The 23874-nt window shown below is 38.4% G+C and overlaps 7 protein-coding genes across 9 annotated transcripts; 2 read left to right on the top strand and 5 right to left on the bottom strand.

Moving 5' to 3' along the window:
* Window positions 1–977: 977 nt before the first annotated feature.
* On the bottom strand, window positions 978–2647 carry LOC18603665 (GDSL esterase/lipase At4g16230-like). Its single transcript, XM_007035759.3, has 5 exons — window positions 2398–2647; window positions 2179–2309; window positions 1803–2048; window positions 1445–1700; window positions 978–1345 (listed from the first exon to the last, which is right to left on the bottom strand). Exons 1-5 carry the CDS (start codon window positions 2645–2647, stop codon window positions 1122–1124), a joined length of 1107 nt encoding a protein of 368 aa, XP_007035821.3. The 3' UTR covers window positions 978–1121.
* A 2639-nt stretch (window positions 2648–5286) lies between these two features.
* On the bottom strand, window positions 5287–7090 carry LOC18603663 (GDSL esterase/lipase At4g16230-like). The gene is made up of 5 exons (XM_018119143.2): window positions 6853–7090; window positions 6605–6735; window positions 6229–6465; window positions 5872–6124; window positions 5287–5510 (listed from the first exon to the last, which is right to left on the bottom strand). Exons 1-5 carry the CDS (start codon window positions 7088–7090, stop codon window positions 5287–5289), a joined length of 1083 nt encoding a protein of 360 aa, XP_017974632.2.
* Window positions 7091–8297: 1207 nt separating this feature from the next.
* On the bottom strand, window positions 8298–9529 carry LOC18603662 (Peroxidase family protein). The gene is made up of 3 exons (XM_007035755.3): window positions 9323–9529; window positions 8853–9213; window positions 8298–8701 (listed from the first exon to the last, which is right to left on the bottom strand). The coding sequence occupies exons 1-3, from the start codon at window positions 9527–9529 to the stop codon at window positions 8298–8300; spliced, it is 972 nt and encodes a 323-aa protein (XP_007035817.3).
* Window positions 9530–10641: 1112 nt separating this feature from the next.
* LOC18603661 (Pectin lyase-like superfamily protein) lies at window positions 10642–12612 on the top strand. Its single transcript, XM_007035754.3, has 5 exons — window positions 10642–11019; window positions 11119–11281; window positions 11436–11642; window positions 11735–11982; window positions 12113–12612. The coding sequence occupies exons 1-5, from the start codon at window positions 10754–10756 to the stop codon at window positions 12264–12266; spliced, it is 1038 nt and encodes a 345-aa protein (XP_007035816.3). The 5' UTR covers window positions 10642–10753; the 3' UTR covers window positions 12267–12612.
* A 59-nt stretch (window positions 12613–12671) lies between these two features.
* On the bottom strand, window positions 12672–13875 carry LOC18603660 (uncharacterized). The gene has a single exon (XM_088805212.1). The coding sequence runs from the start codon at window positions 13873–13875 to the stop codon at window positions 12937–12939; it is 939 nt and encodes a 312-aa protein (XP_088661338.1). The 3' UTR covers window positions 12672–12936.
* A 1310-nt stretch (window positions 13876–15185) lies between these two features.
* LOC18603659 (DNA-binding enhancer protein-like protein) lies at window positions 15186–17062 on the top strand. Its single transcript, XM_018119792.2, has 4 exons — window positions 15186–15456; window positions 15612–15667; window positions 16633–16699; window positions 16801–17062. The coding sequence occupies exons 1-4, from the start codon at window positions 15328–15330 to the stop codon at window positions 16879–16881; spliced, it is 333 nt and encodes a 110-aa protein (XP_017975281.2). The 5' UTR covers window positions 15186–15327; the 3' UTR covers window positions 16882–17062.
* A 762-nt stretch (window positions 17063–17824) lies between these two features.
* On the bottom strand, window positions 17825–23219 carry LOC18603658 (uncharacterized). Of its 3 annotated transcripts, XM_088805241.1 has the most exons (14): window positions 22472–23219; window positions 21895–22309; window positions 21148–21799; window positions 20806–20846; window positions 20536–20604; window positions 20222–20322; window positions 19976–20054; window positions 19724–19822; window positions 19540–19608; window positions 19368–19417; window positions 19161–19242; window positions 18823–18917; window positions 18261–18394; window positions 17825–18101 (listed from the first exon to the last, which is right to left on the bottom strand). In XM_088805241.1, the coding sequence occupies exons 1-13, from the start codon at window positions 22876–22878 to the stop codon at window positions 18268–18270; spliced, it is 2286 nt and encodes a 761-aa protein (XP_088661367.1). In that variant the 5' UTR covers window positions 22879–23219; the 3' UTR covers window positions 17825–18101; window positions 18261–18267. The 3 variants fall into 3 exon arrangements, 2 of the variants coding, with proteins under 2 accessions (XP_088661367.1, XP_007035811.3); XM_007035749.3 differs by having other exon boundaries at window positions 17825–18394; XR_016025744.1 differs by lacking the exon at window positions 17825–18101 and having other exon boundaries at window positions 18278–18394; window positions 18823–18928.
* Window positions 23220–23874: the final 655 nt, after the last annotated feature.

Here is a 23874-nt window from a genome sequence, read left to right as displayed (position 1 = left end):
GCTGAAGGTGGCTGTAACTGCTAACAGGCAAGTCAAAAAATGGAATAGATAAATAATTCTACAAGGTTCTGCAGTTCCCATTCTCCAAACTCTTTTACCAGGTAGTCTCCAAGAGGAACAGACAGGCAGCAAGACTAGAATGAAAACTCAAAAGCAGGTAAATTAATCATTCAGAAAAGAAGTGAATTATTTCGTACTGGAGAGTGGAGAACAACAAGGGGAAAAAGGCAACAGTTTCTATTTGATGCTGCATCCACATCTTTTCTTTCTTGGGATGTGTAAGCTGTTAGATTGTAAGAATTTCCCCTTCCTGACCTCCAGAGGAATGATGATTCTGTTGGTATTGTGGCGCCTGCTGATCGTTTTTCATTCTTCTGAACATGCTGATCAATCCAATCCCCAGCTTCCCTCAGCGTCCAGAAATACATTGGTCAACTGATGATTATTGGTTGGGTAGTGCTGTCCAAATTCTGGAAAGCCTGCTGTTGTACCGCGATTCTCCACTCTGCTGCGGTTTTACTCAATTCAATCAAGTTGCCAATTGTATCATAGAGGGGCTTAATAGCCAACCAATTGTGTTTCTAATAAGCTTAATTTTACAAGCACTAGTTAGAAATCAGAATTGGGGCCTCAAAAAATCTAGTTTTTAACTCTTTCTATAAGTTTTTTGTTTATCAGTTTTATCTCCCTTGTTGTCCTGATTTACTTTCCCTTGCTGCATTGCTTTTGCAGCTTTATTGTATTGATACCAGGATATTTCGGCTTGCTTGTTGGATAAATTGAAAATAAAACGAAAAGAATTGGTTCTAAACCGCGAGTAATCAAGACCAACCATGCCTATTGCCTAACTCATCATCCTCATATGTTTGTTCATCAACCATCATTAGTTCAAGGGGTATTCTTGTTGTTTGCCAAGAACCAATCAGTTTGCATTTTCTAATTCAAACAACAAAATTTTGAAGTTTATTACAGCTGATTAGCTGAACAATGGACAATTACTTGGGTAAAAGTCCTATTTACTTCAGTGGTAACTAGTGCCATGTAGTATCACTTGTACTTTACTGTCGAATGAGCTATCAATTCTTCGCAGAAATATTTCTTTATCACACTTTTTCTCATAATTAAACATTAACTAGTTGCCGAATGTTCATCGGAGTAATATCATTGGAGTCACCATCCAGGAGACGTTTTGCTATGATGACATTGGCAGCATCCGAAGGATGGTACGGATCCCAGAAAACATACTTAGATCTGTCTGGACAAACTTTCGATGATGGGCCACATGGGATCAGGCCACCAAAGTTACCGGCAACATAGCAGCAGGCAAAGCTTCCAGTGTCAAAACCTGTTAAAAAACAGAAACCATTTCAGGACAGGTCAGGCAAATTTCCATTTACTCCTGAGAATGTCATGAAAAGTTCAAAAGATTTACAGCGTTGGGTACCATATGATTCGTAATTTTGTAAGACATCGGCTACTATGTGGTAAATATCTGCATAGACGACAAATGATCCCTTCAGGCTTGTGCTGAGCTCTTTAACAAGACTCCTCAACTCAGTATTAAATAGCTGAGCCAGCTGATTCGGACGACTAACACAGCTATCTCCTGCAGTTGGATTTAGGTCTCTCTCATATGGTATACAACCGATAGGACCCACATTTACTACAACAATCTTTCTAGCACCCAAAGAGTAAAGTCTCTGCAAAAAGTATCAAATATGTAAAGCAAAACTCCTTCATGGAACTATAACATTTGAAATGAGGGCTTTGGTTGATATCAAAGAGTTTGAGTTTAAATATACAGTGAGCTGTAGCCTGAATCTTCCAATCATGGAGGCCACAAACACTTCTGGAGGAACCAACTTCTGCTCCTCAGCTGAGACTACGGGTGTAAAGTAGTTATTGATGAAATCATTGGAACCTATTGTCACCGAGAATAAAGCACTTTGAAACAGCTCTAGAGCTGCAGGAGCACCTATACTCGAGATAATATCTTGCCTGGTATTTTCAAAATTGTCTAGCTGTGCGTCAAAGTTGATTCGACCACCCTGTCATTTCATGCATATATTGAACATGGAAACCATCAGCTAATGTAATCACCAACAATGGTTGCCATTAATTCCTGCGATTTAAAATCAAATGGTTCAAATGGCATAAACACCTTGGAAGAAACCTTACAAAGATTTTTCCAGTGTGATTGAGAATTCCACCTCCGCCCGAAGCATAATTAACCCCCTGAAGAACCACAGGTCCTCTGGTTGTGGGAGCTAAGTAAGGAGGAGTAAAACCTGGAGAACCCAATTCCTGGCCTGCAATTGGGAAAAGTATATATAATTTACATTGAACTTTGAAAAAAAAAATTCATGCATGGAGGGAGCAACAGAAACTGCAACTTGCCTAAAATGTCAACGATTGTTCTTCCATTGGTGAATCGTCCTGTTGGCCCTCCGAAATCAATCCCATTCGGAGCATAATTAGCCTTGGACAACGATGCGATGTAATTGTTATTCCCCACATCAACCAAGGAGTCCCCGAAAACAAAGTTAGCGGGAACATCCTTAGCAAAGCAGGTTTTGAATAACAGCTCGACTGTCACTACTTGGAACACAATCCCAATAATGATTTGTCTATTTGAGAGCTCACTCATAATGAAGCCAAGTACAAGACTGCAAGAAAAACTGTACTTTGATTCTGTATTGCCCCTTGCTAAATCTGATAATCAAACTTACAACTAAAAGAAAAAGCAAGAGAAACAATCACCCAAAATGAAAAAAAATGGATAGAGAAGATATCGAAAAGGAACTGAAATGAGCTTGTATAGTTCTTATCCAGAATCAATCTGGGTAAGAAACAGGAAACAAAAAGAATGCTGTTCTGATGAAAGTTAATCTAACATCAAACCACAGATTCAAAAGGAAAATCACCCTAAGTTTTTATAGATAAGCAAATTCTGCAACCGGTAACAGGTGGTAAGTGCAACATTAAATGAACTGAAACATCACAGTACCAACCCCAGGACATAAAAAAAGAAAGCTAAACGTTTCAATGTTTTGTTAAAAATGGAAGTCATGGGTTCGGGTGCTTGGCTCACTAGTGGGAGGAATATTAATTTCGCCAGCTACTAACTGTTCAAAGATTCAGATCAATTTATAAATTATCACGTTTTATCTCAGGTCTGTGATTCACGGTAGTCAGTCAGTGTTTCTTTAACAAGTAAGTGGTCATTTATTACTTTGGGTCCAAAAAAATATTAATTAATTTATGGGGATTTTAAGAAGTTATCCTAGAATAATAGTTCTCGGACTTGGTTCGGTGACCAAATTTATGATACTTTTTTCTTTTATGATTTTTATCATAATTACTCTTCTTTTAAGAGTATAAAGTCGGAGAAAAGATTAAGTTGAACTGTTATAAATTAATTAAATTTTATGTTATTTTATAATTTAATGTATAATTAATAATTTAACAAATCAATCATTGAATTTAATTACTTACTCGTATCTATCAAGCATATAAATTTTAAAATCAACCTAATATAAACCCATTGCAAAGATGAATAGATTTCTTCCAATCTCCATGAGAGACTAGAGAGAAGGTAGACATTACTAATACATGAAAAATCTATTATAAATGATAGTGTCTTAGTACAAACTATTTGATGACTTGAAATATATTTTTTAATTAAGAATGCAATAATGGTTTTATTTTTCTTTAACTTTACTAGACAAATTTAAAAAAGAATGTCTATTCGGTTTTGTAGTAATTACATTTTAATCAAAAGTTTAAAACTTTTTTTATTTACAGAAGAATAATTCGAATTTAATTTTTTTAAAAATTATATATAAATCATTAAATCAAATATTCAAATACTTATAACATTTTAAAATTTTATCCCTTCAGTATTATCTCTTTTTCATAATTAAATGTCAACTGTGGATGGTGTGTGCAACAAATAATAATGGGTTTATTGGTTGCTTAAATCGAATTGTTGACCACAGATGCCGGGGCCATCTCGCCATCCGTTCCATAGGGGGACTAATTCCAGTGCATGGTTCCTGTGTTTAAACGATTAAATTTCTGAGGCTCCAAGTACAGTTACATTACATGATGAAACTGTTCACCAATCTGCAAAACAGGAACTTTGAATCTAATTTTCCTGTTGCCATCACTTAAGGGATAAGGTCTTAGTGCCTGTTCCTTAGGTTTCACTTCTTCGCCACATGGAATTCAATTCATAATTAATCAACTCTAGTTATGGCCCTTCTTCCTGGTTCCCAACCAATGAAAGTCCCCCCCGAAGTTGGGGCAAGAGGTTGGCCCTGGCGTAGACTCAGCCACCCTATGCCACGGTCTGCTGTCTGTCCTGACCAGCTCTGGACAACATCTGCTTCCCATGAAGTCTTGTGCTGGTGTTCGTGTTCCCAGTTTTGGTTAGGAAGCCGGTTAAGTTATGGGTCTAACTTGGTTCGAGGCAACGGTTCTGAAATTTTCATATTCATTGATGTTTCCTTTGTCAGCTAGCTAGAAGCTATGGGTGGTTACCACTCACCTCCTCCCCATTTCACTTAGTAAAAGATTGCCTTGTAATCAAGGATTACAAGGATTATTATGCAGTTGGTGTTCAGTAATAATGGTCTGTCGACTGTCTCACGAGTAAAAGATCACAAAATGAAAATTGCTAATTAACTTACAGATCTGGTTGCCTTGCCCATGAAAATATAGCTGTATTCCAAGAGGCAGAACGGCACATGTCACCGTTTTTCAACCCTTATTTCTGAAAGGTTCAACCGCAGTTCACCTACTATAACCAAATTGACACTTTTGAAATGGAAAATTTTGCCTAACATATTTATTAGGAGGAGGGAACATGTACAGAATGGTGTGACAAGCTGACAATATTAGTAAGCTGACTCAACGGATGCCTAATATACATGGTACCCAGACTTGCATTTGCATTTTACAGCTGGAACCATTGACATTTTATTTTGATAAGAAAGCTAATTAATGACGGTGTATAGATTCTACATACAGACGGTCCATTAAATATAAACCTTGTTCGATAGAAAAAAATGAAGGAGAATCAATCAACCTTGTGGATAAAAGCTGCAGTTCATCTTTCTAGGAGAGCATCTCTAGGATTTTCCAGGGTCTACGATATCCTTTTACTAAACCAAGTCTCATTTTGTATCTCTTCCTTCTTTGTATGTGATGGAGCTGTGCAAAATCAATTTAACAATTGTGATTCAAAATCCTTCCTGTCCCATTCATTTCATCACGATGAACAGCTCAGGAATACACTAATTGCCGGATGTTCATAGGAGACATGTAACTTAAGCCACCATCCATCATATACCTTGCTGCAATTATATTACTAGTTTCTGTCAAATGGAATGCATCCCAGAAGACGTACTTGGTTCTGTTGGAACACAATTTAGATAACCAAAAGCAGGGGACTAAACCCCCATGAGCTCCAGCACTGTGACAGCATGCAGAATCTGCATTTTGAAATCCTGTGGAAAAAAAAAACCACACACACCATCATAACACATAAAAATGCTGCTAATTAATCCTTTTATCATTTTTGCCTAAAAGGTAACAGGGTGATTTAATCTGCACTCCGAAGAGCTGCGTATCTATGCTCTTCATTTGGTGAGGCTCATTAGGCTTTCTGCAGCTGATATAACCATCGTAACCAGATGTACCCACCCCTCCCCCCAACCGAAAGTCAAAAGGCAAGCAACATCTGCATATACCATTGTCCATTTGTCCTATCTAGCTATCAACAGTGAGGTAAAAAACTTTGCTTGAAATTTGCCACATGGGAATTCAACTGGTGTACTAAAATAACAATCCTGAAAACATTATACACACCATATGATTTGTAATTCTGAAGGATATCTTCCAGCATTGCATGAATATCTGCATAAACATAGGTTGAACCCGTGAGATTTGCTGTAAGATCCACCAGCAGGCTCTTCAGTCCACTGTTGTATGACTTGATTGGCTGATTTAAAGAAGCAACACAACCTTTTACATCAGGATAAGTATCTCTCTCATAAGGGCTACACCCAATTCTTGGAATATTTGTCACAACAATCTTCCTAGCTTCCAGATGATAAATTCTCTGCAGAATCAAAAAATATATATTACATTTGTAATAAGATTTCAGGCAGACCAATTGAATTGAAGTGAGCTTTTAACATAACAGGATTCCAAGAAAATCTTTACTGTAAGTTGGGACTTGAATTTTGACGTTAGAATGTTTAAGTATGCTTCTTGAGACGATAGATTCTGCAAGGAAGTCATTTGCTGCCCAATTAAGAAATCATTTGCACCAGTAACAACCATAAACAGAGCCTGATGCATTAGAAGTCTTTTCGCTTCCCGCCTGCCGATTCTTGAGACAATTGTTTTCTTAGTTTCCTCAAAGTTACTGATTTGTTCGTCAAAGCTAATATGACCACCCTGTAAATTATGCATGGATTAACAGTTGCCTTTTATATCCACAAGATCTAATTTCTTAGCTGATTCTGCATCAATTTCCTCAGTAACTCATTACATTTTAAAAAATTTGCATGGTTACGTATGTAATAAGGAATCTTACCCAGACTGTTCCAGTGTTCTTCAAAATACCAGATCCAGAGGAAGCATAGTTGACTCCTTTTAGAACCATGTCACCGGTAGTGGTTGGAGCCAAGTATGGAGGAGTGAAATTTTTGACACCCAAATTATGTTCTGCCACAAACAAAGTCAAACAACAAGCTTCAATCTGGACTTCTGTTCTTTCTAATATCAGCTAATGCTTCAGGCAAAGTAACTTGAGGCACAAGGTAACAGAAGAAGCCAACTTGCCTAAGATATCAATCACTGTTCTACCATTAGTAAATCTTCCAGAGGAACCTCTCAGGCCAAAGTCAATTCCATTTGGAAATGCTGCCTTTGCAATTGTCTTGATGTAATTGTTGTTTCCTACATCAACCATGGAATCTCCAAAAACGAAGATTGCAGTAATGTTCTTGGCCAATGTGATATCAAACAAAAAGAGGAATGCTGCTGAAATTCGAAACATAACTTCGAAGATGAAGAGCATGTTCAATACATGATACACGTTGAGATTGGATTTTTGAATCATCGATGCCATAAACAAGTCTTAGAAGAACTGTAGACACACACTGTTGGGAAGGAATGCATGATAGACCAACCAGATTTTGTAGCTGCACCTAACTCATCTGAATGTTTTCTTTTGCATATTTGCAAATTTCTAATGTTGGGAGGTGGGCTTACCTTTTTAGATAAATATTTCACTCTCTTTCTAATCGAAAAAGCTTGCCTTACAAATTCTTCTTTGTGCACATAATAGTTTCTTCACTCTCGTTGTTATGGAGCGGCTACTAGAATCTTCCACAAGGAATTATACGTTTCAAAATCTTTTGGCATATGATAGTGCTTAAAGAAAGAATACAAAGAAAAAAAAAGAAAAAAGAGTTTTTGATTTTTTTGACTTACAGAAGAACTCACGTTCACTCTTTAGTTGTGTGTAAAAACTAGTAGCTCTGTTTATTATTTATAGACATATTAGGGATGTAGAGATAGGATATTATGTTTAAACTTAAATAAATTAAATTTAAATGTAATTAATTTTTATTTAAATTTAAATATAATGTAGAGATAATTTAAATTTAAATTTATATCCTATCTCAAACATTTATTATTAATTATTCAATTAAGAAATATCAAAACAATATCTAATATTAATCAATTGAATATTAGTTAATTATTCACAAATAATTAATAAAGTTGCATACTACGTGGACTCACCACATTTAAATGCAACATCTAACAAATTCATGTTAATATCTTATAATTTGTAATTTGACTAAGTTCATTCTCATACCAATACTCTCTTGTTTTTTTTTTTGTTTTTTTGTTTTTTTGTTTTTGCATAATTTGACTAGTAATTTCTTTTGATTTGCTTTAATTCATTTCTTCTTTGAAGAGGAGAATCAGGTGTGAGTTTGCCTTTACACAGAAGTGTTGGCTCTGAAGAAAAAAAAAATCAGTTAAAAGGGTTAGTGGAGATAGACCCTTGATGTTTGGGCTCTAGAACCTGAAATGTAAAACTCTGCCATTTGGTGTAAAATTAATAACTAAAAAGTAGAAAATGACTTCAGTGTTATTGATAATTGGCCAAGCAGAAAAAGAGGAAAAACGTAGTCCAACAAGCTTAATTATTGCTTTTCAAAAAAAAAACAAGCTTTCATTATTATCAATGATCAGGGTAGAACCAACAACTGTGATCAGTTTATTGCATTGCAATTCTTTCTAATGACACCTTGTTTCCCAGTTAGAACCCCGGAACAAGATAGTTTCACAAAGGCAGAGGAGAATTCCTGGAAGAAATCATCCTGATTAATGGAGAAACGTTGCATAACGTGAGCTGTTTGCGGGTCTAATGCCATTTCAGCATCTATTTTCAGTACTCCCCAGCCTCCCATTGCATTAACATAGTATTCGTTATCAAACACAAACGTGGTAGGATCGTTGAGAACAAAGCTTAAATTTGAGGTTAGGGGTCCCCGGGGACAAGTTAACCTCAAGAAGGATGCAAAACCAGGTTCCATTGCTCTAAGCTCACCATTGTTGGAACTGTAGAGACGGTTCTGAATGTTTGAACAATGCGTAATCCCTAGGGTGTGGGCACCTGAAAAAGGTTACAAAGCAATGTTTCTGTAATCTGTAGATAGCTAGTGGTATTTCTGTATGGGGAAAAAGTATGCTTTAAAGTTCATGTACGTTGAGGCCGAAACTTGTCAATATTTAATTATGCACGTTCAAGAAATACATGTGATTACCCAAAATGGCAACAGATTCTGCTAGAGTCATTCCTTTCTCGGCGAAAATGTTAAGCATGTCAGCTACTCCAGCTGTTGCAGGAGGCAGCACTGTATCTGCAAGTTCATAGCTGAGGGTTTGAGAAGAATCTCTCCGTCCCAAGGGAACCTGTATCCGTGGCCCTCCAGTCAGAGCCACTGCCTCTCGAGCAGCCAATATGAGAATGTCAGCACAAGAAACTTGTTGGGGGCATTGCGCTTCCACCATTGATTTCAAAATGCTTATCAACTCCCTCTTTCTAATTCCAAAATTCTTAGCTGAAGCCATCTCCGTTGGCACACTTCCCTCTCCAGGATCAACTAGAATGGAAGCATCACAACCCTGAGGAACAAAGCAGAAGGTTTTATGGTTTTATTGTACCATTGGCTCAATCCCTTGAGGCCTCGACAACAAAAGGCTTGTATATAGTAGCAGAGTGAGAGCTAGGTACCTGAACTTGGCAGTCATGGAACATAAGCCTTAACAAAGCTGCTGGTGAAGTGGGATCGGTGAGAAACATAGCCTGAAGGCCATCTTTCACAATGTCCTCAACCTGTGGGCACGATATCTCATAGAAATCATAAGAGAGGCTGCAACCTTTTACCCCAAACCTAAAATGAAGCAGGAAGAATACTGCAACTATGGTTCTCATAACCATGGTCTTTTGCAGTAAACAGTAAAAGAACTTAAATTGCAGATGTTGCTATTAAAGACAGAGAAGGACTATAGTTGTTTGGCTTTTTGGAAAAGTGCATTGCTCTTGCATATCTTATACCAGTTGGGACCATAGATTTATATTATTACTTTGCTATTTGATTATTATAACATGTAGAAGTACAGAAATTTTTTTTTTTTTGAAAGGTGCAGAAATATTAATTTGGGCAGTTACTGATATTCTTTCCTTGATGTGAATGGCAGTAAATTTCATCAGAGGTTGCCAATTACCACCATCTGCAGTATCAGGTTTCTAACGAAAAATAGTACTAACATTCATCTGGGAAATGGAGATTACTTACTATATCAGACAAGTTGTATGATTTTTACACTGCACCAGAACCGCAGGGCTGGGTGGAAGGTGTTTTCAACTTTTTGGGAATAATGCTGAATGTCAACTCTTTCAGCTTCAATAATTTACTTCCCCACTAAAAGTAGCTCTTAACACAACACCTCTCTCCCTCAAAATCTCCTAAGTTGTATACCAGGGGGAAAGCCAGCAGAATTCCCATAGTTTTCTTAATAACTAGTCACAAACTGTCAATTTCAACATTTAAAAACCCTCTCATGGTTTCATTTTGCTTCCAACCTACTTCCTTCATCATTTATTTGGGTTTCTCCATTTGGAGTGAAGAATTATTGTTCCCTGCCATCAGAATTTTCTTTAGGTGAAAGAAACTTGACCCACACCCGATTGGCAATTGCTAATGAGAAAAGAGAAATCAAATGGTTGTGTCCAAGTATCTATGAGCAGCCCATGCAGATTTTATTTTGGGCTTACTTTAAAGCTATGACAGACCATACTTACAAGTTAATCCATCAAATTATACCCCAGAAATTTTGTGTAAATCGCACAATCTAAATGCCAATGAATAAATGGTAAAGATTGTTTTCCTCAATCAAACACCTATCTCTTTCATTTCTGTGATGCTATTATTATTCCAAAAAGAAAAAAATTGAAACAAAGCAGTGCATGTGGACCACAAAAGAATTTGTTGGAGGACCTCTAAAAATAGAGGATCCTTTCCCAACAAACTTTTCGAGCCAACTGATGAACATCCAATTTTACCTTCCAACAAACTGCATACCAAAAAAATCTTCAGAAACGTCTCTAAAGAGCTTTGCAAACCTCCAGAAAGCCTCAAGCCAGCTTAACCTCTTCACAAACATGTCTTGGAGATTTTTTAGACCAATGCATCTTGCCTTTGCAGCCATTGTTGCTGTGGCAATCTGTTTCCCAGGCTGTGCTAATGGCATGTCAGCGGAAAGAGTCATAGACTCTCCTTTGTTGACAGAGAAGATTAGCACCAACCGGACAATCAAGGTTGATCTCAATGGTAATGGAGACTTCACATCTGTTCAAGAAGCCATTAATTCTGTTCCCAAGGGGAACTCCCAATGGGTTATCATCCATCTCAGGAAAGGGGTTTACAGGTAATCTCCTGTGAAATTGAAATTGCCTGATAATTTTTAAAGGAACTTGTTAATATGTTATGTTCGTATTTATTATGTTTTCAATGTTCTGGCTGGCAGAGAAAAAGTGCACGTACCCAAAGATAAACCCTATATCTTCCTGAGAGGTAATGGGAGAGGCAGGACGGCTATTGCCTGGTCCCAAAGCTCTGTCGACAACAAGGCATCCGCCACATTTACAGTTGAAGCCAAGCATTTCATTGCCTTTGGCATCAGCTTCAAGGTAAGAACATATATTTATTTTATCTAAATTGTCTTATAGATGTCGTAATAGACATGAAAAAACTTGTTTATCACCAAAAAATTTCATCATTGGCATGTCTGATAGAAGATTAATATGACAAATAATGCATCATTTTTGCCTTCCTTCAATGCAGAATGAGGCACCCACCGGTATTGCTTATACCTCTCAGAATCAGTCAGTGGCAGCTTTTGTGGGCGCAGATATGGTTGCATTTTACCATTGTGCATTTTTTAGTACCCACAACACTCTCTTTGATTATAAAGGGAGGCATTACTATGACAACTGCTACATCCAGGGCTCAATTGATTTCATCTTTGGCCGGGGAAGATCTCTTTTTCATGTAAGTTGGGAATAAATTTTAATTATTGTCAAATTAGAATTCCCAGTTTTAGAGAGAAAATAAATTTCATTTTTTTATGACCATGGATGCAGAACTGTGAGATCTTTGTGCTGCAAGACAAGAGGATTAAGATTCGTGGGTCCATTACAGCTCAAAACAGGGGAAGTCCACAAGATAACAGCGGTTTTGTGTTCGTCGAAGGGAAGGTTTATGGCATTGGAGGTGTCTACCTGGGAAGGGCTAAAGGTGCCTATTCGACTGTGGTTTTTGCAAAGACCTACTTGTCCAGGACAATCGTACCCCATGGCTGGACAGATTGGAGCTACCACGGCGGCTCAGAGTAAGAAAAATTTCTGCCCTTGTTTCTTGTAGATCTTTAGGCTGCACATTCTCCTTCCCTTGTTCACAGGCTGCTCCATTTTTATCTTTATCTGATGCCATGCCATCCTGCTTTATGAAATGAAAAACAGCCATCTGTTCCATGCGGAATACGACTGCCGTGGGCCAGGAGCAGATACAAGTGAGCGAGGTCACTGGGCAAAACAGCTGACAGAGAAGGAAGCTGCTTACTGGACTTCCATTGATTTTATAAATGGCAAGGATTGGCTGCCTGTATGGCTATGAGCTTTGCTGTACATTATGAGGTTCTTGTGGCATTCCACGGTCTCCATGACTTACTGCTAACTGAAATTGCTGGTTTTTCACGCATAGTCTGGCCTGTAAGCCTGGGAGCTCAGATGTAAAAACAGACAATATAATATACTCATCATTTTGTGAACCTAACTGTTCTACAACAGCACTGGAAAGTGCACTAGGATTCTGTAATTTTCTCTATTTTCAAATTTTATTCATTGGCCAAATAAATCGTTTGTTAGCTTTGAATCACAGCTTGAATGGAAGATTGGGTATCCAAGGCATTTAGAATTTCTTCCTTTCTCTCCAGGAATCATATTTTCATCCAGGGAAAAGATCTATAAGCCCCAGAATTATGAGTTAAATTGCCTTGAGACGATTTGATGTAGCCAAGGATGAAATGGAAACTCTCGAAATCCTGTTTTAACAGAAAACAAGTACATTGAATGTCGAATCTTTTCCTGGTAAATTTTAATACAGAGAAAGATAAAACTGCATAAAATTTGCTAGGAGTAGGAGGCATATTGCAGCCTTTTATTTTCCATTTTGTTTAATTACTAACTAGTAAGTTATAATCGGATACATCATATGCTTACGAGTATGCCAACCATTCTCATGCAGTAGCATGGTTACAGCTTACAACCTTGGCACGTTTATGGAACTAAAATCCCCCTCCAATTCCTCCACCAGCACCACCACCGAAACCACCACCAGCACCTCCGCCTGCACCACCACCTAGTCCACCACCAGCACCACCTCCAAAACCTCCACCAGCACCCGCACCAGCACCTCCTCCGAGGCCTCCTCCACCACCAAGACCTCCACCAGCACCACCACCTGCACCTCCTCCGACTCCACCACCTGCACCGGCACCACCACCTAAACCTCCACCTGCACCACCTCCACCACCTAATCCTCCTCCAGCTCCTATTCCGCCACCTTTACCACCTCCAATGCCACCACCAGCACCTCCACCTGCACCAGCCCCACCACCAACTCCTCCTCCAGCACCACCACCTAAACCTCCACCTGCACCTGCACCACCTCCACCACCTAATCCTCCACCTGCACCTGCACCGCCTCCACCACCTAATCCTCCTCCAGCACCTATACCACCACCTTTACCACCTCCAATGCCACCACCAGCACCTCCACCTGCACCACCTCCACCACCTAATCCTCCTCCAACACCACCACCGGCTCCACCTCCAACTCCTACACCTCCACCTTTTCCACCTCCAAAACCACCACCTGCACCACCTCCACCACCAAGCCCTCCTCCAGCACCACCTCCAACTCCTACACCTCCACCTTTTCCACCTCCAAAACCACCACCTGCGCCACCTCCACCACCAAGCCCTCCTCCAGCACCACCCCCAGCTCCACCTCCACCACCAAGCCCTCCGCCAGCTCCACCTCCAACTCCTACCCCACCACCTTTTCCACCTCCGACACCTCCACCTATTCCACCACCACCACCAGCACCTCCACCAAAACCACCTCCAAGGGTCTCCTTCTCAAGCTTTCGGCATTCCACTATCCCTATAGCAAACACAAATATCACCGCGAACACTCCAAGTCTTTTGGAAAGCTTCCTCATCTTGCCTTAGAAAAACGAGAAAAAGGAAACAAAAAGAGAACTTTTGCTCCCCTAAGCGTTGAGTATGAACTTCTAGCAAAGAACTTCTCTCTCTCTCTCTCTCACACACACACACACACACGTATACATATATATAGATATAGTGTAACAGAAACACTGATAGAAATCATAAATGCATGCAGTTGATTAGTTGAAGATTATTGTTTTTACATGCACATGCAATCAGAGACTAGTACGATCTACGTTTAATGAAATGGTGCAAAATTTCAACCAGTGAACTCGCAATTAATGTAGTCACAGCTCTCAACTACTAGCGTAGCTAATCCCCTAATGCTGTCCAGCACCGAGCCACCACCGTCAGAATCTCGACGAATCCTTCCTGTCTTCCGGTTTCCATATAATCAGGTCCGGAAAATCTCTCAAGTGAATTAATTTCTTGCGTTTCCATCGATGTTCCACCCGTCACCAATTATCTGATCCCGAGTCAACATAATTAATAAAGCAAAGACTAACAGTGGTACAATTCCTCTTCTCCTGCGGCTTTTTAGATTTTTTTGGGCAATGAAAGCAAGTACCCCATGCCATGTGATATGTTCTACAGTGTCATCAATTGCATGTTTTCTCCTCGGATTATGACTAGAACCAAAATGTACCAAAAGAGGCGAATTATGCATTGAACCAATGGGTTAGAGAATTGATAGTGTTTGGTAAACGTAGAACTTCAGATTGATTTGATTCTAGCTTTTCTCTACCTTGGTTCCTAACTTTCTCTCCTAGTAACATATATAGGAAGTCCAATCAAAAAACTTTATTTCAGCAATGGTTCGTTATTATTTGTTTTTTCTAATCATGAAAATATTTTTATACCGTTCCAAGTCTACTAATTTTTTGTATTTTATATATATATATATATATATTAAGTAGTCACCAATATATATGCTTCATTATTGATAATTTTACTGTCAAGCAATATTTTGAAGATTTTAGGTTTTGAAAAAATATGTATATAATTTTGAATTTGATTTCTCTTTTTTTTTCCCAATAAATAATTGATTTTGGGTTTTCTCTTATTGATAACTTTTTTTTCCAAATCATTAAAAGGGAATATTGTATCCAAGCAATTTGGGCCAGTGATGGGCTGCATGCTTTTTTTAGTAATCCAGATCCAGGACCATTTGTATTCAAAATTGGCCTCAAGAAACCAATTTGGGCCCAACATGGGCCGAATTGGTACAATTTATCATTTTGTATGGGCCTTAAGAAACCCATCAGATAGCCGTAGGATACATCTGATGAAGGATTTGGATTTCGACGTTACTTTGTCTGTCTTGAAATGGGAGTGTGGAACTGAAGCCGACTGCGAACAACGTTAGGGTTTTAGCTTTGGAAGCTTCTTCTGTCTCCCCTCCCTTACCACCAAGCAAAAGCATCAGCTTACGAGAAAAGCAATCGATGGAAGCTGGAGATGGAGGCGTTGACAGAGTCGTTGACTCTAAGGATTTACAGCAACAGAGCAAAGCCTTCGACAAACTCGTCGACCGCGTCGAAGATCGCCAGCTTGATTCTTCTCGTGTCCAAACGGTCCTCTTTCTTTCTAAATTTGCTTTCTTTATTTCTACATTTTTAGTAAAACAATTAAACTTTGCTGGGTTCTTTTTTTTTTTTTTTGATGAAGTAAAATTTTAATGCGTTTTTGCATCATGGGTTTTGACGTTTTGTTGATTTTGACGTTGCAGGCCATGGCATCGATTGCAGCGTCCGCTGAAGCGGAAAAGAATGCTATGAGAATGAGGTTTGATTTTGTTCCCTTTTTTTTTTCAAGAAAAGAATAATCTTTATTGCTGCAGTTTTTTTGGGAAGAGAGTCAATTGGTTTTTGTTAGAATTTGGGATTGATTATTGACTATTTAAATTGAATTTTAGTCCAATTAGGTGCATTTTTGTGATTTATTTTGCAATTTGTGCTTATTTCTGTGGAATTCTTAGATTTTGTTAAGGTGGGGGAGAAGATCAGCTTTGCTTGAAAAACTCATCTTGTTTCTTTAGTTTGTTTGGTGTCGTCTCATTGAAATCAATTGATGAATGTTTTTGCATGGTCATGCTTCAGCTATGAGTTTTATTCAGCAAAGGGTGTCATTCCATAAATTGGTATTTTGGCGGGAAATGCTAGTTTTGTTAAAATTGTCAAAAGTTTTTTGGATATGGTAATTTCAGGTAACAGGATAACTTAGAGAATTCTACTACTATTAACATGTAGAAGGGGCCATATCCTTGTAGTCGATGCTCTTTAAAAGCCCAAGTATGCATAAACTGACAAACAAGATTGTGAGCCTGCTAAAACCTTGTCATCCACTATGCTTCTGGTGACATCAGATTGAATGCTGATGAGATAGATATTCTACAGTTCTAATCACAATAACTTTGATTTCAATTAACAAATGGGGTTTCCTTTTTTCTCCTTTCTATGTGTATAATCATTTTATGGTTCCTTGGCCATGTTGTTAGAGATCTGTAAATCCTTGTGCAGTATCATAATTTGTAGGCCTTTTGAAATGTAAGATTCAATGTCGTTAACTTTTAAAATCTAAACACGCAGCTGCCTTAATCACGTAATTTGGTTATCCCAATGCTGACCGCAGCATGAACTTCTTTGTCAAAACATATCCTCCAGTACTTCACTTTCTAGGTTCACTTGAATATTTTTGAATTTGTGCTCAATGCTTATTCGAAGCAAATGTTACATTTTTGTTTCATACAGAGAGAAAGAATTAGCTGCTGTTAAGATCAATACGGCTGATGTGGACATCATTGCAAACGAACTAGAGGTTGGCTTCCTTATGTTGTCCTTTCTATGCCTGTGAACTTGTATTTATGTAATATGCTAAATATTCTGATTTTTTATTTTTATCCTTTCTACTGGAAAAAGTTGGACAAAACGGTGGCTGAGAGAACTCTCCGTGAGCACAAGGGTGATGCTGTTGCTGCTATTCGATCCTTGCTTCACTAGACCAACTCGGTGAAATAAATTGATATTTCTCAAGTTTTTGCCAAAAATCATTTGTAAGATGGAGATTGTTGAAATATTAACGTGAATAGATGCAGCACAACCATCAGCAGTGTAAACTGTTCAGAATCACCCAACTCTATTCTAATGACGGTGGCAGCTATGCATATTGTTTTCCCATCTACATATGTTTAAAATTTACCATTTTTTTCCATGCATGTTTTAATTTCCAGCATTTTCATTCATTCAGTGTGAACATCATAACTGATTTCAGAATGTTGCGACAGAAAATTTCTCATTTTAACCCAGCATAGGTCCAACCTTCTTATAATAACCCATGACAAGCTGTAGGAACTGTGAATGCTGCTCCAACTTGATGGAGACATGAAAAAACATACAGTTTTTTCAAAAACCAAGTACCTGTTATGCTCATAGTTTTCATGGTTTATGTAGATGTGGAGTTGCATACTCGTGCCTCAGAGTCAGCAATCACAGATAGCTTGTAGTTTTCTTAAGTCAGCCGCCATGCTTAGTGCCGCAGCCACTGCCCATGTTGTGGAACGTCCACCACAGTTGGTAAAATGATAAATTACCCAATAATCCAGCTACCTCAACCTCATTGCATCCATATTTATAAAAGCAAAAGGATAAGGGATATGAAAAGTGGGAATAAGATGGTTTCTTTTGTCTTTTGCCTTTAGCTGATTTATAGAAAGATAGTGACTCAAATCCCACTCACATTCCCAACATTTAAACCCAAAGCCAAGACCAAATATTTTAATGAGTTGTTTCTCAAACCACTAAAGTCCAACGCTATTCATTGAATTCAAAGCATTTCCTTGCAGACATGAAACCATGGAACATGAAAAATTGGTGATACAAGTGACCCAGAAACTATGGAAGTAACAAAGCATTCCCATTTTAGTGGTAAATAACAAACAAAGCAAGACATTAATCTCACTCTATTTACTCCAATGTAGAGATTTGTGTATTCTGTACAACTTTCCTCAGTAGTCCTGACATGCTCGTCATTTAAAAATCACAGGAGACATGATCCCAACCAACATGACTCTAATTACACAACGGCACCACTGACAGATTTTCGAAGATTTTTATGATGTCAGAGTATAACAAACATCTCACAACCAGCTAATCACCTTCAAACTTAGGGCGGGCAATGCTCGCATGGTGCCAGCTACTACCTCCTTTTCGTCTTTCTTTGTCTGGAATGAGTTTTTCAAGGCGAATGCAACAAGTCTAAGTGGCAAATTTGTTGTTACCATCAGCTGAACAGCAAGGGGTGCAAAAGTTTTGCAGAAAAACTGCCCATGCTTCTACAGCTTTTGCTGGAAAGGAAAGAATAGAACAAAAAACACATATACATTTGATTCACGATTCCTTTTGAGAGCCATCTCCAGCCAAGTTTCGGGCTTGCTGAAATTGGATAGTATACTGTCTTTGCAGATCTCTAAGCTTTTCCAGTAGTTCCTGGAATGCTGGCCGGCACTGTGGATCACTGGTTTTGGAAAAGTTGTAGGTTCATATTAGATCACAATCATAAATTGTATCATAGTTGGAAATTATAATGAATATATAAAAGGGAAAAAGAAAATTGGTTTTACTTCTGAAGATAACTGGTTCATAATCAATACCTAGAGTACTACCTAAGCCAATGACCCAAATGGTACTTGAATAATTCAGGCCGTATAAGATGACTGCAAATCAAATTGTAAAGTCCTAGCACACACTACATGGCAAAGGCTAACCTTAATCATTGCATATGTACCTCAATCGATTAACATAATGCCATACCAGAGACTCCTAAATGACTCTTGGTCCATCACATTAAATTATGCATTGGTATCTACTGCTAAACCTTTACCACTGGATCTAGAAAAATACAAAAAAAAAAAAACCATGTGAACATCATGAGGAGATGAGCACCTGTGGCAGCAGCTCTCAATTATAGAAGCCCACCGTGGATCTACTTCCTTTGGAATCTCTAGCCGTTGGTTCATGAACCCTACAGCTCCAATCACCTGCAAATATCCTAAACAAACTGTTGTTCATATACCCAGAGCTACAAGACATGCAATGCCCAATCGTTTCTAAAGGAAAATTACTCTAAAAAATATTCACATTTTCCAGCAAACTTTTTTTTATTTTTATAATATCATTCAAGTACCAACATAGACCTTCTCTATAGAGGAGAGCAGTTTATTTGGTGATGTTTCACTCTTCCTACAAGAATGACTAGCAAATCTTTCTAATGAAAACTATACCTGCATTGAGTTGAGATTATCCCAAGGTATCTTCTCAGTAGCAAGCTCCCACAATATCACTCCAAAACTATAAACATCGGACCTAAGTGTTTCCCAACAGGAACAAGAAATACACGGTCAGCAGCGAGAAAAAAGGTGAATGCGACGGGGATGGGGGCTGGGCAATTTGCTTTGTCTGCAAAAAGGAGAGGAGAGAAAGCAACATACTTCTCATCTGAGGGCTCATTACGAAGAACTTCCGGCGCCATCCATTGAGGCTACAAAAAAACATGGTACTTATAAGTCCACCAGGTAACTAGAAAGTTAAGCATCCTCCCAAAATGATTAAACTCATTAGATTAATATTATTGATGAAGCAAATAGAGGTATCAGTAAATACCGTTCCTTTCCCAGTCTTTGTTGTGAGAAATGTTTCATGCTTGAGTCGTGACAAACCAAAATCGCCTACCTGTTCAAATACAATTACGTTACTTTTACCTCAATTAAGAAAAGTACCCTCAAAACCCTAAAGTAAACCAAAACTGGATTTGCAATTAAAAAGATGCACATAACTAATGGCAAACCTTCACAGTCCAATTCTTATCAACCAGGAGATTTGAAGACTTCAAATCACGATGAATGATAGGTGGATTGCAGTGATGAAGATAATTCACACCTCGTGCCTGTAAAAGTTTAAGATGAATTGACAGAGGGAAGGGGTACCCCAGTGATGCAAGAAGAATGAAATAAAAACAAATGCAGACCAACACATGATGGCACTATATCCATCACAACAAGAGAATCACCATAAAATTGAATATATAGTTGATACTCACAATATCCAAAGCCATATGAACACGCCGTCTCCAATCTAATTTGGTAGTATTCCTCTGTAGTAAGCGAAACAAACTCCCCCTGCATCAATAGGACATAAATATAAGCATTCATCAAGCCAAGAAGTAAACTGCTTGACATAAATAAAAAGAAATTACTGTCCTCCAGAACACTAGATACACAATGTGAAAGTTACAAATACGAGTGCCAGCATTATAAGAATTTCAAAAAGAAAGTTGAGATTGAACCGTGGAAGGAACTCTGTGACAATGCAGAGTCGTTGAGGTGAAGTCACAGCTCCCATGAACAGCAGAACATTTGGATGCCGAAGTCTTTTCATCAGAGATACCTTCAAAGCAAAAGCAAAATAGTGAGAGCAGCATTTGACAACAGGAAGAAACAAACAACAACAAATTCAGTGGCTTTGGTCAGTTGGTGAATGCACACAATCAAGCAAAGATGGGATGTGTATTACATGATTCTAAAGTTAACACCAAAGAAAGAAAAATATATTACTAAGTACGTAAACAACAGTGAAAGGTAATTTAACAATAAAGCACACCTCCTGTCGAAAGGAATGTATCACATCATCTGAATATTCCTGCTTGGAGAATACCTTGACAGCAACATCCTGCAATAACATGAATATGGTTAAATTACAGAATTCATAAGATTATGAGAATGTTTTTCATGCTCCCTCCTTGCCATTTAATACCAATAAATAACGGGAGAGTAAAAAGGAACACATCTAAATTTTTAATTTGGATTCATCTATAATGTGTTTGTACGTCCTCTCAAAAGTGAAGGTAATGAAAGGAGCAGAAGAACATACTGATCCATACCACAGACCATAATACACAGTTCCACAAGAACCTGTGAGGAAAGCGAACAAAAATAACATAAGTATTAAAATAATATATATCCACGAAAAACATCAAAAAGAAATAAATAATACAGTACTAAAAAAAATAAAACATGGACAGAGCTTTGAGTCAATGAACAAGTTCTCAGCTAATGACATGAATGTCCGGTAGACATTTGGTTTCATGCATCGGCTTTGATATACCAACACCAAAAAAGGGTGAAGAGAAAGAATCACAGTAAAGTTTAAAGCACAAACTAGTGGTTCCTATCTTCATGTCTCCCAGTTGCTGTTCACTTGAAAGAACCTTACCTTGCCCAATTTGATCTCCAATTGTCAAGTCTTCCCATAAGATTTCATAATCTAAACAATCAGTGTCCATATCAACTTTATTAACAGCACTACTGCTGGTACTCCCACAACTGCTGACACTGCTTGTGCTGTTAACATTAACAGAGGATGACCAGGAACCTGTTGCCTCAATATTGACAGGTCTATTACTTTCATTAACATGGACTTCAGCTTTTGTACCAGAAAATGGGCCCTTTTGTTGAAATGTTTCACTCTCTTGATCATTTCCCAACCAAGGCCAAACAAACCGGGTAGTCCTTGCCTCTGATGCTTCTCGATCATTCCCCTTCCAAGGCCATGATATCCCTTTTTTACCCATTAAAGTAATAAGCTTTTGGATTGCAGGTTTTCCTTCACTTTCATCACCAGAATCTCTAGAGGTTTTCACTGGGGACTTCTCGTCAAAAGGAGAAAACACACCAAAGGCAGATGGGTGTACATCTCCCCTAGGTGTACTGGCTCCACTGGAAGTTGCATCCTCTTTATGATCAGAACAAGCGGCATCAGAGAAACCATGTTGAGAACAATGACTATCTCCACATACCCCTTCACGATCAAAACAATTCTCTCCAGTCCTCATTCTGGACTTCACTTTGTTGCTCACCTTAGACGCCTGCGTTAATAATATTTAACAATCAACACATGCCAAACTACAAATAAAAAAAAAATTCCAACCACAAAACATTAAAAAATTATGGGAACTAATACCAAATTTGTTATTTTCGAAGCAATTGCAGTTTGCAGAGGCTGCTGAGGATCAAGACCAAGCTTGGCCGAGACAGCATTTTTAGACCGGCTAAAGGTTGAATCTCCTTCTGGTTGCCTTTCAGCTGACAGTGCAACTCTCATCTCTTGAAAAGGTCGAGAATCAGTGGATACACAAATGATTCCAACCAAAGTACCATCATCATCATAAAAAGGAGTATTGGTTGCAACTGCCGAAAACCTCTCCCCCATTTTATTCTTAACCGGAAATTGTCCAGTCCAACTCTCCCCCATGGTAACACGATGAAATATATTATGCGCGACCGCAAAGTCCCTAGGGTCAACAAGAAGCTCAATGGCATCTTGCCCTAAAGCCTCTGCTGCGGAATAACCATAAAGCTTTTCAGCAGTTCGGTTCCTGCAAACCAAAAAAAAAAAAAAACCGCAAATGCACAAATGACAATGCTCCTTATATAACTATCAGACTGAATCATATCATTAATTACTAATTTAGGAAATAAGAAAATGAACTTTTGCAACTAAATAATCGAAAAAAAGAAACCTTTTTTTTTTCACTTACCAATAAATTATACGGCCACTGAGATCAAATATATGAACAGATTGTCCCAGAGACTGTAATATATTCAGATACTGGCCATTAGTGAAATTAACGGCAGCTGGCCCGATGTTCCCGGTTCTTCCTCCGCCTCCACTTTCGCCGCCATTTACCGTACCACTGCTTCTGCTCTCTCTTTGCAACGGCGACGAATGTCGAAACGAACCCGAACCTTTCTTCCAAGAAGCAGCAGCCGCCGCCCCCGGGAATCGAGGGCGTTGAGGGGATGTAGAGTGGGATCTTTGACGAGCGGAGTCGGGCTTTGACTCCCCGGATTGTTTCAACCTTGACATTTCCTGCTTGAGATGCGCATGTCCCGCTTCCAGTTCTTGGATCTTCCTCAAAAGCTCCTCCGCTGGAGGCGTTTCCATTTTGGCTTTTCTTTCCTTTCACCAATCAAATCCAAAGCATGGGCCTTTCAAAGCTTCGATAGGATATAGATTTATCAATGAACTCTCTCTCTCTCTCTCTCTCTCTCTCTCTCTCTCTTTGCCTCTGACTTAAATCCACTCTTTCTCTCTCTCTCTCTCTCTCTCTCTCTCTCTCTCTCTCTCTCTTTCTCTAGAAACTCTCTTCTCTTTTAAGAGGTCAAGACTCAAAGACTCCACTTTTTTTCTTTTCTCTTTTTTTTTTTGGTTTTGATTTTCTTTCTTCGCCTTTTCTCTGGTTTTGGGCGGTTTCCGTTTTTGTGTGTGTGTTTGTTTTATCTCATTATTATCATATGAATCTAAAACTGTTTGGACCAGTTGTTTAAATACCCCCACAGTGGACTCCCACGCGCCACTAACTCACGTGGTGAGTATTAGCCTATCAAAGTGATGGATTTTTACTCTACGGTCCAATCCACGTTGCGAGTTTGTCACGCAAGCGAATTGGGGAATTGGCTCTTTTTGGGGAGGATTTCTGCTTTCACTTTTCCGCTTAAAGGCTTGCAGCCCTCTTCCAAGCCTACGTCCAACCCACCCCCCCCCCCCCCCCCCCCTTTTTGATACTTCCAACCCACAATTTGTTTAATTAAAAATTAATGAACTCGTTGAAATTTGGGGGGTTTAATTTAATATTTCCATCAATCTTTTTTTTTAATCTTTTATATTAAAAAATTAAAAAATATCAAAATAAAAAATTTTTATCTTAATTGTCATAAAAATAAAAACAAGACAAACATTTAAAGACGAAAAGAACCCAATTCTAGAATTTAAGAGATATTAGCTTAGGTTTTAAATTACTTAAATTTGCATATGCACAAATTCATTCTGCCGACTTAAAATAGTAAACCTATGAACATAGGCATTACAAATCTCTCCTTGGTCACACAAAGTAACATTAAAGTTAGAAAATAATAAACAATTAAAGTGGAAGAGTTCAAT

The sequence above is a fragment of the Theobroma cacao genome, chromosome 4 (assembly GCF_053813885.1).
Source record: "Theobroma cacao isolate CCN51 chromosome 4, ASM5381388v1, whole genome shotgun sequence".
NCBI classification, from domain to species: domain Eukaryota; kingdom Viridiplantae; phylum Streptophyta; class Magnoliopsida; order Malvales; family Malvaceae; genus Theobroma; species Theobroma cacao.
The sequence above is the reverse complement of the archived record's forward strand: the minus strand, read 5'-3'. Positions and strand labels throughout refer to the sequence as shown.

Excerpts from the sequence above, each read along its gene's own strand:
- LOC18603659 (XM_018119792.2), top strand. The coding sequence starts at position 15,328 with ATGGAAGCTGGAGATGGAGGCGTTGACAGAGTCGTTGACTCTAAGGAT. Across the intron at positions 15,457-15,611 it reads ATTCTTCTCGTGTCCAAACG|GCCATGGCATCGATTGCAGC; the intron begins GTCCTCTTTCTT and ends TTGACGTTGCAG. Across the intron at positions 15,668-16,632 it reads AAGAATGCTATGAGAATGAG|AGAGAAAGAATTAGCTGCTG; the intron begins GTTTGATTTTGT and ends TGTTTCATACAG.
- LOC18603662 (XM_007035755.3), bottom strand. The coding sequence starts at position 9,529 with ATGGTTATGAGAACCATAGTTGCAGTATTCTTCCTGCTTCATTTTAGG. Across the intron at positions 9,214-9,322 it reads TCCATGACTGCCAAGTTCAG|GGTTGTGATGCTTCCATTCT; the intron begins GTACCTAGCTCT and ends TTTGTTCCTCAG. Across the intron at positions 8,702-8,852 it reads AGAATCTGTTGCCATTTTGG|GTGCCCACACCCTAGGGATT; the intron begins GTAATCACATGT and ends AACCTTTTTCAG.
- LOC18603665 (XM_007035759.3), bottom strand. The coding sequence starts at position 2,647 with ATGAGTGAGCTCTCAAATAGACAAATCATTATTGGGATTGTGTTCCAA. Across the intron at positions 1,701-1,802 it reads GATTCAGGCTACAGCTCACT|AGACTTTACTCTTTGGGTGC; the intron begins GTATATTTAAAC and ends TACTTTTTGCAG. Across the intron at positions 1,346-1,444 it reads ACAAAATTACGAATCATATG|GTTTTGACACTGGAAGCTTT; the intron begins GTACCCAACGCT and ends GTTTTTTAACAG.
- LOC18603661 (XM_007035754.3), top strand. The coding sequence starts at position 10,754 with ATGTCTTGGAGATTTTTTAGACCAATGCATCTTGCCTTTGCAGCCATT. Across the intron at positions 11,020-11,118 it reads CTCAGGAAAGGGGTTTACAG|AGAAAAAGTGCACGTACCCA; the intron begins GTAATCTCCTGT and ends TCTGGCTGGCAG. Across the intron at positions 11,983-12,112 it reads AGCTACCACGGCGGCTCAGA|CCATCTGTTCCATGCGGAAT; the intron begins GTAAGAAAAATT and ends AATGAAAAACAG.
- LOC18603660 (XM_088805212.1), bottom strand. The coding sequence starts at position 13,875 with ATGAGGAAGCTTTCCAAAAGACTTGGAGTGTTCGCGGTGATATTTGTG.
- LOC18603663 (XM_018119143.2), bottom strand. The coding sequence starts at position 7,090 with ATGCTCTTCATCTTCGAAGTTATGTTTCGAATTTCAGCAGCATTCCTC. Across the intron at positions 6,736-6,852 it reads AACAGTGATTGATATCTTAG|AACATAATTTGGGTGTCAAA; the intron begins GCAAGTTGGCTT and ends TGTTTGTGGCAG. Across the intron at positions 6,466-6,604 it reads AGAACACTGGAACAGTCTGG|GGTGGTCATATTAGCTTTGA; the intron begins GTAAGATTCCTT and ends CATAATTTACAG.
- LOC18603658 (XM_007035749.3), bottom strand. The coding sequence starts at position 22,878 with ATGGAAACGCCTCCAGCGGAGGAGCTTTTGAGGAAGATCCAAGAACTG. Across the intron at positions 20,605-20,805 it reads ATGGTCTGTGGTATGGATCA|GATGTTGCTGTCAAGGTATT; the intron begins GTATGTTCTTCT and ends ATGTTATTGCAG. Across the intron at positions 18,395-18,822 it reads ATTGAGAGCTGCTGCCACAG|TGATCCACAGTGCCGGCCAG; the intron begins GTGCTCATCTCC and ends TTCCAAAACCAG.